General features: G+C 39.2%; 1 protein-coding gene across 5 annotated transcripts in view; it reads right to left on the reverse strand.

Annotated features, from left to right (window-relative positions):
- The window catches only part of atp8a1 (ATPase phospholipid transporting 8A1), a 99,505-nt gene that overhangs the window by 36,898 nt on the left and 48,205 nt on the right, over positions 1-14,402 (reverse strand). For all 5 annotated transcript variants that reach the window (XR_008909221.1, XM_056769173.1, XM_056769175.1 and 2 more), the window contains 6 exons: positions 12,959-13,008; positions 12,677-12,746; positions 12,120-12,204; positions 11,507-11,646; positions 9,906-10,044; positions 4,836-4,900 (listed from right to left, as the gene is read on the reverse strand). Coding sequence is in view for 4 of the 5 variants with exons in the window: in XM_056769173.1 (XP_056625151.1) it covers positions 4,836-4,900; positions 9,906-10,044; positions 11,507-11,646; positions 12,120-12,204; positions 12,677-12,746; positions 12,959-13,008 (549 nt within the window). In the remaining variant the exon portion in view is untranslated. The remainder of the gene's footprint in view (positions 1-4,835; positions 4,901-9,905; positions 10,045-11,506; positions 11,647-12,119; positions 12,205-12,676; positions 12,747-12,958; positions 13,009-14,402) is intronic.

Consider the following 14,402-nt stretch of genomic DNA (forward strand, 5'->3'; position numbering starts at 1 on the left):
CGAAATTATAAAACATAAAACTGAACATTATTAAAAGGTTTCATTTCTAAGTGTGAATCTGTCTTTCTGCTACATGCATAGTTTCCACAATTGTATATTTGTATCTTTCTAGTTCTTTTTTCCGGGCTCAAAGTGAAAGTGTTGCCATCTATTTAAGTATGGAAACAACATGTTGTCTTTATAATATCATATTTTCCATTTATCAAACAAATTCTAAATGTTTTTTCCCCACACAAAACACATCATAGATAAACTGTTTGTATTTGAGAAAGGGGGTCCCTCACAAAAGGTTCATCTTATTTGGGGAGTCCGTGGCATCATTCAGTTTGAAAACACCCGACTGAGACTAAACATAAAACTAATAAAAACTCATTATCATTATATGAAATAATTTAAACATAATTTATTAATAATATTAAAATAACAGTTAAGTAACATAAACAAATGTATAAACATTCTTTAATTATAATATTTCATTAAAAATTTAATATTTGTAAAAAAATAAATCCATCAATAAAATTCGGAACAAAAAAAACGCACAACACTAACAAATATTTTCAGAATATGTTTTGAAGTCAACAGAGTTTAGCAAATCTCTTCAGGAATCTAAAGTATGAAGCGCACATCACTACAAAGACCTCAAAAAGACTGAATGCGTCTTTTAACTGTATGTGGGGGTTGTGAGGCTGAGGGTCAGATGCCTAAGGGGTATGAGATTATACCTTGGGGAGCAACCAACCCTCCGCTGGCATAACAAGGCTCTGTAATCCAAGCTCAAAGGAAATATTTAGAGAGAGGAGCCGTGGGTTTAGAGAGAGGAAGAGAGAAGCCTCGGGTTGCAATGAGAGAGAAAGTGAGAGCAAGACAGAGAATTGCAGCTGCAAGAAATTCCCTCAAATGTGGCATCCATCCTCACTCAGGCATCTGTAGGTGGGTCCTCGTCCTCGTCAGTGTATATACAGTACGTGTATAGAAGTAGTATATGGTTACATTAAATGTACGCAGCAGACACGTAGAGCTCTCAACCAGTGGAGGAAGGCATGTTTAAAGAAAACTACATTCAGCACCCTCAGCATTTTTTCAAGTCCGGCCACAATGCGAGATCAAACAACAATAAAGACCGCTAATGATGACTAATAAGCAGACATATCAACCAAAGTCTACATTTGTTTACGAGATGTCGCCATTTCATCTTAACTTAAAACACTCTGTTTAAAGTCTTCCAGACAGGCCTGGGTGTTATGGCTGTTAGCACATTAGATGATGAGGACTCAAGTGTGTTTGGTTTGGAAGAGGGCAGAAGGCATCCGTTAGGATACACAGTACATCACTTCCTCAAACAGCCAAGACCCAACAGATAAGGGCTGGTTTAGGAATGCTTAGGAAATCCTTTCACAGAGACGCCTGGACTCAAGCACGTGAAAGCTGACATTATAAACACAGAGAGGAAGGACACTGCCGGGTTGTGTGTTATTGAAGGAGGTACTGAAAGATAGCAGACTGCAACTGCATAGACAACTTATAGACATGTACATAAATACATCCAGACGGACGGTTGCTTCTAAGGTGTATTTTTGAATGTCCAGCCAGGGAAGTTACATGTCTGTCTGAATTAAAACTGCAATCAGACAGAAAGTGCTACAGTTCTCAAAGGAAAACAGGGATGACCTAATGCCAAGCGCTAGATAATCTGAAAAAAAACTGTATGTTCTATTTTGTTTTAGACTTTTTAGAAAACCTTGATGGTTAATCTTTAATGACGACAACAGAGAACCAGACTGTATAGACATGTTTTAGAAATCTGTTTCTGGGGGCGTATTACAGAAAGTTTCTAATTCTAATCTTAATTTAAATTAGGATACGTTAAATTTGTATTTTTCACAAATCTGTATTACAGAAGCAAATCTTAACTTGATTTGGGATTCCTATCCTTTCTTACAAAATCGTATCTTATCTCAAGTTTGGAAATCTTAAATTGTACCAGCAAGCATTTTTTTGTGTATTGTTGGCTACAAATTCTGTAATTCTGTGCGGGCCTACCTACATCTAAAAATGCAAAATGGTCATCTTAAAGGCTATTATGGTCCAAGAAATTTTGGTAACACTTTACAGTAAGGTTTTATTGGTTAAGATCAGTTAATGCGTTAGCTAACATGATCTAACGATAAGCGATACTAAAATAGCATTTATAATCTTTGTTCATGTTAATTTCAGCATTTATGGATGTGTTTTTAAAACTTTGTATATGTTTACATTTGCAGTGTGAACTAACATAAACTATTGTTTTGGCATTAAAGTAAAGTTCACAAAAAATGTTAAATTCTGTCAGCATTTACTCCCTCATGTCATTTCCAACCTGTATGACGTTCTTCCTTCCACAGAAGATATTTTGCTAACTGAACAGTGACAGCCCCCATTCACTTGCATTGGTTTTGTGTCCGTACAGTAGAAGAGAATAGGTACCGCCGCTAGCCTATTTGGTTACAAACATTCATCAAAATTTCTTCTTTTGTGTTCTGCAGAAGAAAGAAAGTCATAAACGTGTGAAATGACGAGAAGGGACATTTTCTTGAAAACTATCACATTACTGAAGAACTATATTGTTCGTTCTAAATTCATGTTAGCAAAAGCATTCATTAATGCTAACAAATACAACTTTGATGTTAAGTGTTTTACATTGTTAATAAAATTGTGGACACCAAGGGATAAAAATAAAACGCAATAAACATCTCTCTGTAGAGACTTGAGTGACTCTATTTTGTCTCCCACTTCCTTCCTCACTTTGTACTCTTTCACACAATCCCTTCATTCTCTCCTTCCCCTTGGTTTATCTGCACACTATAGCTCGGTTTCATCTTCGAGCGACAGAAGGCACTGTACTCTTCTGCGTATTGTATGTGATTTTTGAGTCAATGCTCTTTGACCCTTCCCACAGTTCCTTGCATTTCCCTCCACTGAGATAATCGCCCCGCTCTGACGTCCGGAGAACACTGTAACCCCTCTCCTCTGGGTTGAATGAGAGGGTTCCTTCATCCATCTTATTTTCCTTTATACATTTTCATCTTCCCAAAAGGACGAAAGAGACCGATAGGAAGGGAGCCGTATTGTTCCAGCGTTTTTTCCTGCAATGTGAGAGCGCAGCAAATCCCACAACTGTCGGACCTCTGAGGGCCGAGCAGCGGGATGAAAATTTCTCCTTGTTTTCTTTAAGCGTGTTATATAAGCACTTGCACATGCATGGGAGAACGTGCAGTGGCACCCAAACGGCAACTGCCTGCTTTTATGGAGTGCACCTCTCTTCTTTTTCTTTCAGCTCCATCTATCATGCTAAACGGCTGTTTGACAGACCTAGAACCGTCCGTCACCACTTAAACCCCACCCCCGTCGCAACGGGACATCGCCCTAACCGACGGAGGGGTTCTGTTGCATGTGAATTGCATGAAATAATTTTTAGAGCCTTTAACTTGCATACAAAACCGAAGAGTTTCCCAGCAGGGGCCACCGGACCTGTAGATTGTATGTGTGTGTGCGTGTCTCAAAAGGGTTTCCTTTGCTTTAAAGCGGATTTTATAGTCAACAGAATAGATTCTCCCATCAGGGAGTTGTTCCCTTGTATTGTGTGTTCGAAAGAAATCCCGAACCCCTGATCCAAGAACACGACCCATTCCGGTCTCTTAAACGGTACCATGTGGAGGAACAACATCCCTCTCTATCCTATAAACCACAGCTGAACACACAGAGTGGGGTCCAAAAGACTGAGCAAATATAAAATGTAATTTACATGTGAAAATAAATGACATTTTTCAATTTACAATAAAATAAAATGACGTAAAATAAAAAATTTAATTAAATTAATTTTTGCACTTTACTCATTTGATTAAATTAGTTGAGGTTCAAGTGCATACTGTTATTAAAAGCAAAAAGTGGTCAAACTGAACATAAAACGTGTCTGTCAGACACTTTTGTATTGTGCGTTACGTATTTTTTAACTCTGCATTTAATTTGTTAATAAAGGTAAAAATATAATTTAAAATAACATATTGCTAGGGTAGTCAAACGATTAATCGTGATTAATAGCATCCAGAATACAATTTGTGTTTACTTAATATATGTCTGTGTAATGTGCATATAAATTTTGCATTTATAAATATTTAATGTGTATATACATATTAAAGAAAAATATAAAGATGAATAAAAACGTATATATAATTTTAATTATTGGTAAATATAAATAAACATATGTAAATATATCCTTAATTTACATGTACGTGTATATAATTGACATCCACAGTACAAAGACATATATTATGTAAACACAAACTTTCATTCTGCATACTAAATAGACAAAAAACTGAAAAAAAAGGCAGTTAACCTATAAGTGTGGTCTCACACTTTTACTGAATTACTTCCTTTAAAAAAGAAAAAGAAAAATGGAGACAGATAGACTGACAGAAAAAACTTTCGAAAATAAGAAAACAAGAGAATGAGATACAAGAACAAGAGAGAGAAAGAGAGAGAGAATAAGAGAGAGAGGGTTTTGAAGAATAAGTGGGAGAATAAGAGACTCAGAAAGAGAACGAGAGAGAACAAGTGATTGATTGAGATAGCGATGACAGAATCAGGCGGTGAGCTCCTTGGATGAAAACCCAAAACGTAATCTGTAACTGCTCTGAAGAGCGGCACCCTGGGAATGATGTCACATTCTCTTGTGTACCGTGGGGCTGAAGCGATCTGTCAGCTGACATGTCATTTCATCTCCTCGCAGCGCTAGTGTTACAAATCGTGAGGTGTAACTGCTTTTACAAATAAACATACACCTCCATCCCTATACTCACATCCAGGGTGTCCTCGTTGATCACCAGCAGGCCCATGTTCTTCGTGAGAAGTTTGCACGAGTGTCCTTCAGAAAAAAAAGAGCAAGAAAAAACACATTATTTAAACCTCTCGCTTGGCCCCAAAACATATGGTATGCTTGCAAGGAAACACGCCTCGCTCAACATTTAAACAAATGATAAATGATTCGCCACAACTTCACGTTTTGGTAATACATCAATATTACAGAGACTGGTGATGTGTAACCACGGCAACGCATGACTGATGTGACAAATTGGAGTGAAATGCATATTTTGTGATGAAAGTTTACAGCAGACCAGATTGTAAACCCCCCCACACCTCATTGCCTCTTCACTGTTTGTGTGACCTCAACATTGGCAGGCTGACAGCGAGCTCTCTCGGCCTGATAAAAAGCATGACACATCCAATCATCCATCAGGGAGTGTCTAAACAACATAAAGCATGATACAAGTCCATCTGCTGTTTAATGTGTTTCCGACACCTCAGTATTTGGAGTGCAGCCTCCTCGGGGAACATTATGTGTGTGTGTGTAGAGGTGAATCACAGGAATACTAAAGTTTAATAGGGGTGAGAGTGGAGGAATTGCCCAGCGGCAACTGTAAAATTGGATTACGTTGGGTTTTGTGTATTGGATACCTGATACCATGTTTTTGGTGGTTGCTATGGCTTTGTTTGGTGGATTTTAGGGGTTTTGGGATGCTCCAGGGCAAAATAGTCCGTTATCAAATTCTGCTCTTTAGAAATGGCACAAACCTTCTTTCAATGCAAACCTGGGGAATTGTTTTCCCTGCTTTTTTTTGTCCAACAAACAAAACTAGAAATTGAAGTGATCGTTCCCCCGCAAAAATACTATTCTGACATAATTTACTCAACCTCGTCATTTTACATCTGTACGACTTCATTACTTCAGCAGCACACAGAATATATTTTGAGGAATGTTGTTAACTGGTCCCCATTCACATTGGTTTTGGGTTCATACAATAGAAGTGATAATTTGATGTTCGTCTACCAGAAGAAGTTCTGCAGAATTCAAATTAAATGAAAATACAAGAAGGTGAGTAAATTATGATTTTTTTGGCAAAACATGATTTGAAAACTTCATATTTTTCAGTAGCTTGTTGTTTCGCAATAACTGTGATGTGCATAACTATTAATATTGTGTTTACACATTTTGTCACTGTCCTTCCGAAACCTTGAAATGTCCAAATGTGTTATTTTTTAGGAAATTGAGATTTTTAAATGATTTAATACTGTGTTGTCAAAGTTGACCAGCACTTTTTGCATTTTTTAACGGATTTCTTTGGCAAAAAAGAAAGGGGAATAATACAAATAGCCATAAGACCAAAACTATGAGATTTCAGAAATACATCAACTATATAACAATATCCTAAATACTCCAAACTGATCTCACAGGAATTCCTAAATATTTTACGAGGTGACTAACACGTAATGTGAATCATAAAAACCATGTATGATTATTAGATGTTCTGAAATACTGAATCCCCCCCCCTTAACCCCACCCCTAAACCTAAAAACCACTGGTGTGAAAGCAAAATTTTGGTACCGAGATATCGAGATCGATCGAAATCATACGTATTCGCCACTTCGAATAAAAGTCAGAAACTTCCATTTCTTTACGAGTAAAAAAAAAAGAGAAAACACAAAATAAACAAAAGTAAAAATGTTTGTAAATTATATCATTATTAATTTTCTATGTGAATAGATACATTACAATAATAGTGTTATTGTAAATTATTTGGCCACAATAACTGTGTTAAAATCAGATAGCGTGACAGCCCTGTCTGTAGCGCAAGCAGTTAATAAAAAATATAGTGACAAATATATGGCATATAATTAAATTTGACCCATTTGTCTAATAAGAATAACAGAAATAAAGTCCCTACGAGCAGTTAAGCTTTTAACACCTCCTAAAGTGTTACAAAACTGCAATAAAATTTAACAAGACTGCGTGTATTTCTGTTTGTTAGCATGTCGGTAAGTCGATGTGTCCACACGATTCATTTCTGTCACCGTTGAGCTGTTCGTATGGATGTTCACCCAAGTTTCCTCTCAATGTGGAAAGCCGTCTGCTTTGCTTTCCTGACCGGGACCCAAATCTTGACGAATTTTCCCTGGCTCATTTTGACCACTGACAGTCGAACCTCACCACCTCTTTCCAACCAGGTGGAACTAAAAAAACTCTTGACAGACCTGGAGGTCTTACTCAGACACCTGGATGATGCATAACGGCCGCATGTAAATATCATTTTGGGATGGAGGCATCAGGGTTACACACAGCGGTCGCATTGGCTGCGTGCAGCAGCATGGTGGCTTTGACTTCAGTCTGCTGGCGGAGGCTTTGGGTTTAGAGACGGCATGTTGAGTTGTTTGCGTTGGCCGCATGCTGTTTGTTTGGGCTGAAGTCTCTGAGGCTTTACAGTGGCACCCAGTGGCCAGGAGCAACAAACCCACAGAAGTAGCAGTGGCCTGTCCACGGTCCAAGTCTCCTGTTTAACGGTCTTATACATTAATGAGGCAGTCAGAGGGCCAGTGTGGAGAGAACTGAAGACATTTCATGTACTCCGAGAGAGAAGCGGGCAAAGAGCTCTAAGTGCCCGCTAACCCGAAATTAAACCAAGCTTGACTTCACCTATGGGGCTGATAGCTTTTCGTGCCATTTTGGAAAGCGCAAGTGTGAGATATGGAGAAAATGTACATTTGATATCAGCATTTATGTTTTAAATTCACTTATTTCCCTATGTCTTAGAACTCACTTCAGCACAACTTTTAATTAAGAATAGTTCACCTCAAAATAAAGATTCTGTTAAAGAAATGGTTCACTATAAAATAAAAATGACATGATAATTCACTCCCCCACATGTCATACAAGCCACCTGTCTGTGTGTTTATTTCTTCTGTCGTAAACAAATAGAGGCTTTTAAGGAAAGCTTTCCAGGGTTCTTCACCATATAATGCACCAAAATAGTTAAGGTCTAAATTTCAGTTGCGGATCAAAAGGCTCTAAACGACACCAACCAATGAATAAGTGTGAAAATGACCAATCGTTTCACTACACGACAAAGAAAATGGACGACCTCCGAGGCAGTGCAAGCTATATATTTATGTTTAATTTCTATAATTTTAATATATATATATATAATATGACCAATCGTTTTGCTAGACAACACCCTTATTCAACGACTGGTGTCGTGTAGAGCCTTTAGAAGCTGCGATGAAACTGAAATTTGGACCTTAACCAACAGCCCCCCGTTTGAGTCCATAACATGAAATTTTACTACTTGTACTCATCCTCACATTGTACCAAATCTGTTTGACTTTTTCACTATACTAGATAAAATGACCACAGTAGATAAAAAGCAAGACAAAGCTGCATAGAGCTAATGGTAATATGGATTTTTCCTTTTATGAGATTTCTGGAAATGAGGGTGAGTAAATTTGACAGGAATTTTATTTCCTCAACCGCTGCAAAATACACAGCACTTCACCACTTTTGGCCATATGGTCACCTGGCAAAGGATTCTGGGAAACCGATGTTAGCTTGGAGACTCTAATTTCTGTCATCCTTACTGATTTCCACAAATGATGAATTGCAAAACGTAAAAACACAAAGTAAACACAGAAAAAGACGTCTATATTTTACAGAGCACCACCGCCAAACGGAGGTACAGTAAAAATATCTGAGCGTGTACGTTTTCAAGCCCCACCGCAGAAGGCTGGTGGGCACAATGGGCTGATTCAGGATCAGTGCTAGTAGGTGGTCACATACTATGCTCTCTTAGAATCTGTTTTTCTGTCAGTGGCTTTTAACGTGAGGCCCGTTTGAAAGCCGCACTGGTAGTGGTGCAGTTGTCCTGCTAATGGGGAACGCCACATCACAGGGGAATGGGAGGAGTACCCCTGCCTGTTTTGAGAGTCGGTGGTGGTCTCGGGAACAGATTAGAGCGAGTTGAGGGCACCTTGTACCTGCACGACAGGTGGTCAAAAAGGGTGTGTTTGTGTTGGCTATAAGAGAGAGGGGTATGCATTATTGAGCCTGATACCACCCAAGATTGTTTACTAACATTTTATTGACTCTTGCTTATTTAATTTTCCCTTACTTTAACCTAATAAATTCAATTATTGAAAGAAAAGTGTCTTGCAAATTCCTCCATACTGCAAGCTATCTGCAGTCATGATAAGAATAAATTCCATAAGCTGAGGACAGGACTGGGACGGTTTGCATCCGAGTGTGAAGCCCCTGGGGTGAGAATCAGCACCTCCAAATCTGAGGCCATGGTTCTCAGTCGGAAAAGGGTGGCTTGCTCACTTCAGGTAGGTGGAGAGTTCCTGCCTCAAGTGGAGGAGTTCAAGTATCTGGGGGTCTTGTTCACGAGTGAGGGAAGGATGGAATGGGAGATTGACAGACGGATCGGTGCAACTTCTGCAGTAATGCGGTCGCTGTACCGGTCTGTCGTGGTGAAGAAGGAGCTGATCCGCAAGGCGATGCTCTTGATTTACCGGTCAATCTACGTTCCTACTCTCACCTATGGTCATGAGCTGTGGGTCATGATCGAAAGGACAAGATCCATGATACAGGCGGCCGAAATGAGCTTTCTCCGCAGGGTGGCTGGGCGATCCCTTAGAGATAGGGTGAGAAGCTCGGTCACTCGGGAGGAGCTCAGAGTAGATCCGCTGCTCCTCCACATCGAGAGGGGCCAGCTGAGGTGGCTCGGGCATCTTCTCCGGATGCCCCCTGGACGCCTTCCCGGGAAGGTGTTCCGGGCATGACCCCGGGGAAGACCTAGGAATCGCTGGAGGGACTATGTCTCCCGGCTGGCCTGGGAACGCCTCGGTGTCCCCCCTGAAGAGATGGAGGAAGTGTCTAGGGAGAGGGAAGTCTGGGCATCCCTGCTTAGACTGCTTCCCCCGCGACCCGGCCCCGGATAAGCGGAAGAAAATGGATGGATGGATGGATGGATGGAGGACAACACAACATTTTTGTCCCTGCTCTCAATAAAAGAGCTTTTGTGTCTTTCCTGATCTTCACTCACCTATGTTGATGGCGGTCTCCTGTTTGTCACCAGTGAGGATCCAGATCTTAATGTCCGCTTTCATAAGGGTCTCAATGGTTTCTGGGACTTTATCTTGCAGTTTGTCTTCAATGGCTGTGGCCCCCAGCAGCTGCAAGTTCTGTGCAGAGAAAAAAAACAGTTATCACACTTTAGAAAAACCTCTTAATCTACTGTGTGAATAACAAATACTAAATACTACTGTATATATACTTATTCTTATCAATTAAATCAGCTTTTTAAAAAATAGTCAATTTCAGTAAAACAACAAAATGCAAAATAAATCAAATATGTGGTTGCAATTTTGGTTTGTTCGAAGAAAAAGCTAAACATCGGATCTGCACCGTTTCCCCACTAGGCATAGTGCACCACAGTCATTTTATCCACTAACATAATTCTGCTACTGCCGATGTTGAAATAAAGTTATCAAATTAAACACGTCACAATGCCAACAGGGCACTTGAACCGCACAACAATAATAAAGGATCCCCTCAGTCATGTTTCATGTTAAAAGACTCACACAGAGTGCTACTGAAAAGGTTCAAATCATTTTGGACATCTGTGTGGTTATACATTTCATCTTTAAAATGTACACTTGAATAATGTTAATTATGGATACTGAATTCTTTCTTTCTGAGGAATTGTGTGGGCACAGATCCTGTGCATTAGCTCTTCTCAAACCGATAAATGTTCAGAAATGTAAATATCAAAGTACAGTATTAGTGCCAAAAGAGAAAAAGTAACAACCTACTTATTCTAAACAATCTAACATACATTTTCAACATTTTGTTTCAAACATAAACAGTGTAAGGAATTTTACAATCTTGACAACCAATCAAAAGCGTGCAATCTTTGATATTCAATACTGAGTGTTTTGTATCTTATATGTTTATGTTTTTGATTTACTTGATTAATAATCTAATCATTATTTAAAACTCACATATTGGATGACATTTTCAAGCTCTTTCTATGTACTTCTGTATAAATGTAGTTTTAGCTTTGAAGGGAAATATGTCACACCCAAGTACAAGATTGTAAATATAAAGTGACACATCTTCCACCTGCTGGTGCAAAGGTGCTATTACACCTGTCAAACCAGAGGCTTTTTATGTGAAATGATCGATTAGATCTATTATTTTTAAGACTTTGGCGGGATTGCCTCAGCCGGTGATTCATGATGGATGTTGGTCATGTTTGACCAAAATTTCCAGTTTTACACTTTGCACAGCTTTACACAGGTCCACCACTGTGATTTTCTCATGGGTTGGGCCTTTTAACACTTTTCAGGTGCCAGGGGTGCAAAATATACCCAGCCTGTTTGTCTAAAAAATTGTTTTGGGACCTGGCAAACTAGACAAACAGAAGAAAGGACTGCTGAACAACCTGCCTTCAGATTTCCCTGGAGTCATGTTGTTCTTTTTTGCACTTGCTTCTTACATTGAAACGAATATCTTATGAAAAGTGTAGCACTCTTTATGAGGGTGAGTTTTGATTTTAAGTCAAACATGGATGAACTTCTCGGATGCTTTGTTAGTACAGTTACTGTTCTCTTCCACCTACAACAGCAGAGGATAAAATCTTACCTTTTCAATAAGTTCATAGCTCTCCTCCATCTTGAGGGCTCTGTTTTGAAGTGATGTTGAAGCACGATGGTAAATTTCCAGCCACTGCTGGTAAGTGGATTCAGATATATCCGCCACAGCAAAACAGAGGGTGCGTAGGCCTAAACAGAAACAGAATTCATTAGCTACTCTTCCAACATTTAAATTTAAATATCCCCCCTTCCTCAAATTCCTTTTATAACCCCCCAAAAAGAGCCAAAAAAATATATTTTTCATATGGTAGGTGGATGCTAGGTGCATCATTTCCTCTCAGCACAAATTATTCATACATGAAGATTTATTTATATTGTTTCGTTACCAAGCTTCCACCAGGGGGCAGTAAATTCATGAGCTTTTGAAGTTGGTTTGCTTAACATTCACACTGCAGTAAGCCGGTTCATTCAAGCACATAACAGTTCATGCAGCCTCCCATGAAAATTCATCCCCCATTGATCAAGTTAAACACTGCGCCTATGAGAGGATCTGGCAACCCTTAATCTACCTGCCCTGATTTGATTTGCTTGTGGGTGCGGACCAGACCAACATCTGATTACGAACAAATGGATCGCAGACAGTAGACTTGTTTGTGTCTCACCTTCTGTTGCAAACTGTTCCAGGTGTTTCAGGGTGATGTCCTTGTATCTGGAACTGTCAGCTAATCGCTCATAGATCACCGTGTCCTGGGACGCAAAAAGGGACGTTATTCTTCTGCTCAGCATGTTATGTGCTCCGTAACAGCGACACAGCAAGAAGAGATTGATAACATGTGTCGGACTAATTCTTTATTTCCCTTTGAACACATTCGTTTATAATGACATTGTAACATTGGAGCCAGTTTTGATGCATTACACAATAGCTTGGGATTTTTTAGATGGGGAGGATAACATTACCTTCCCATCTTTCTACAGCCTCTGTGCACTGGTGTATCAAACACGCACAGAGCAACACCTTTAAAAAAACGTGACATAAAAAGGAACGCTTAGGCAGTGTGTCCTTGGTTTAAAAATACAAATCAAACAGATATATAAATAAAGCCGACATTGGCGGGTGTGGCTCTGTGCGTGTTGCCGACCGAATTCTCAGTGAGAGCCGCAGCTTTGGCAGTGAGCGACTGACGGCTCTCTGTTGCCATAGCGACAGACAGATACTCACGGCTCCTTTGCAATAAAGGCGGATCTTTCCTGATGGAGTACGCATGATGACTGACATCCTCTTTCTGGGACTGTTGGGGGATGGACAGAAAACAACACCATCAACTTTACCATCACAGTACAACGTTAAACCGTCATTGCTTTGAGGGAAGGTGGTGTTGCAACAATATCACTGTGGTTATTATTTATCTCTAGCAGAAAGAATGAATGGTCAGAGCTGAACAAATGAAGATAAGAATGGAAATGAACACGAGAAAATCTTGCTAGCGCTATAACAATTTACCTTGTGAATTCCAAAACGTGCAGCAATTCATATTTCTCCTCTTCTCCGAACTGTAAGAAATAGAGAGATATTGCATCATAGTTATTCTGCTTTAATCTTTGCAAATGATTGGGCAATACATTATATTGAACTGCATTTTAAAGGAATAATTCACCCAAAAAAAGAAAATTCTGTCATTTACTTCAAACCTTGGTATTTGTTCTGATGAACATAAAGGAAGATATTTGGAAGAATGTCAGTAACCAAATAGATCTCATCCCCAATTGACTCACATAGCAGTTATTATTCCTACTATGGCAGTAAATGGGGGATGAGATCTGTTTTACTTCGGTCACATCCTTGCAAATATCTTGATTCTTTTGTGTTAAGCAGAACAAAGATATTTATACAGGTCTGGAACAATATGAGGGTGAGTAAATAATGACACAATTTTTCATTTTTGGGTGAACTATCCCTTTAAGAGAAAATGTCATCATTGCTCACAAGCCCTTGAATTCTCCATTTGTGTTTTTTTCTATAGGTCAATCATCACAGGCACAAGTAAACATTAAATATATTTAAATATCAGAATACATTTGCATGAACATCAATTCCTAAAGGTTTTCTGCTTCACATATTAACCAACAGCAAGAGCAGGGGCGAAGTGTTAACAAAGTGTTTCAAAATCGTTATCTTTGAAATTCTATTCAAGGCTTTTCTAGACCAGATTTTTGAAGCAAGTGAGTATAATTATGATGTGGATGTTGTGAAGTCTTGCACTAAAAGGCCCAAATTAGAGTGTTATAAACTGGGGAGAGCAAGATTCACCCTCCGTTCCTCCTGCTGCCATCAGATTAACCAATTACAGCTGCAAAGTGTGACTTCTTGCTCCCAGGCCTTTAAAAAACAGCAGTGCTTTCTGTGCCACTAATTCAATTCTCTCTAATCTTTGCTCGGTGAGTTTCTATTAAGAGCCGGGCACAGATATCAGAAGCACATCGACTGCATTTCTCACCATCCCTTCTAGTGCTTCAAAAATCTGCGCATTTGTCTTTGCATTTTTAAAGAGCGAGATAAGGGGAGAGACTTTGTGTGTCTGCAACTATAACGCTTCATCACTTGTTCTCTAGTGTTGCTCTTTTGGGACGTTGTGCGCCGAGAAAAACATCCATAACTGCAAGACACACCCTGAAAAATTCTACAGTGTGTCCTTACTCAAGAAATGTATCTGAAACATTCAGTACAGGAAGTACAGATTTTATTTTATAAGAGGGATCGTACAGAAAATCTGTTCTGATGCTACGGAAAATAATTTGTTTCCTGCAGCACTGTTCCAGTGTGTGATTATTAGCATAAACCCCTGCAAAATAAATAATTTGGATGAACTATGCTTAGGGTGGGAACTGCGGCTTGTTTGACGAACAGCTAACTTGGAGGACAGTTTAAAAAACCTGTTCGAATGCAT

The sequence above is a fragment of the Triplophysa dalaica genome, chromosome 16 (assembly GCF_015846415.1).
Source record: "Triplophysa dalaica isolate WHDGS20190420 chromosome 16, ASM1584641v1, whole genome shotgun sequence".
Lineage (NCBI taxonomy): Eukaryota > Metazoa > Chordata > Actinopteri > Cypriniformes > Nemacheilidae > Triplophysa > Triplophysa dalaica.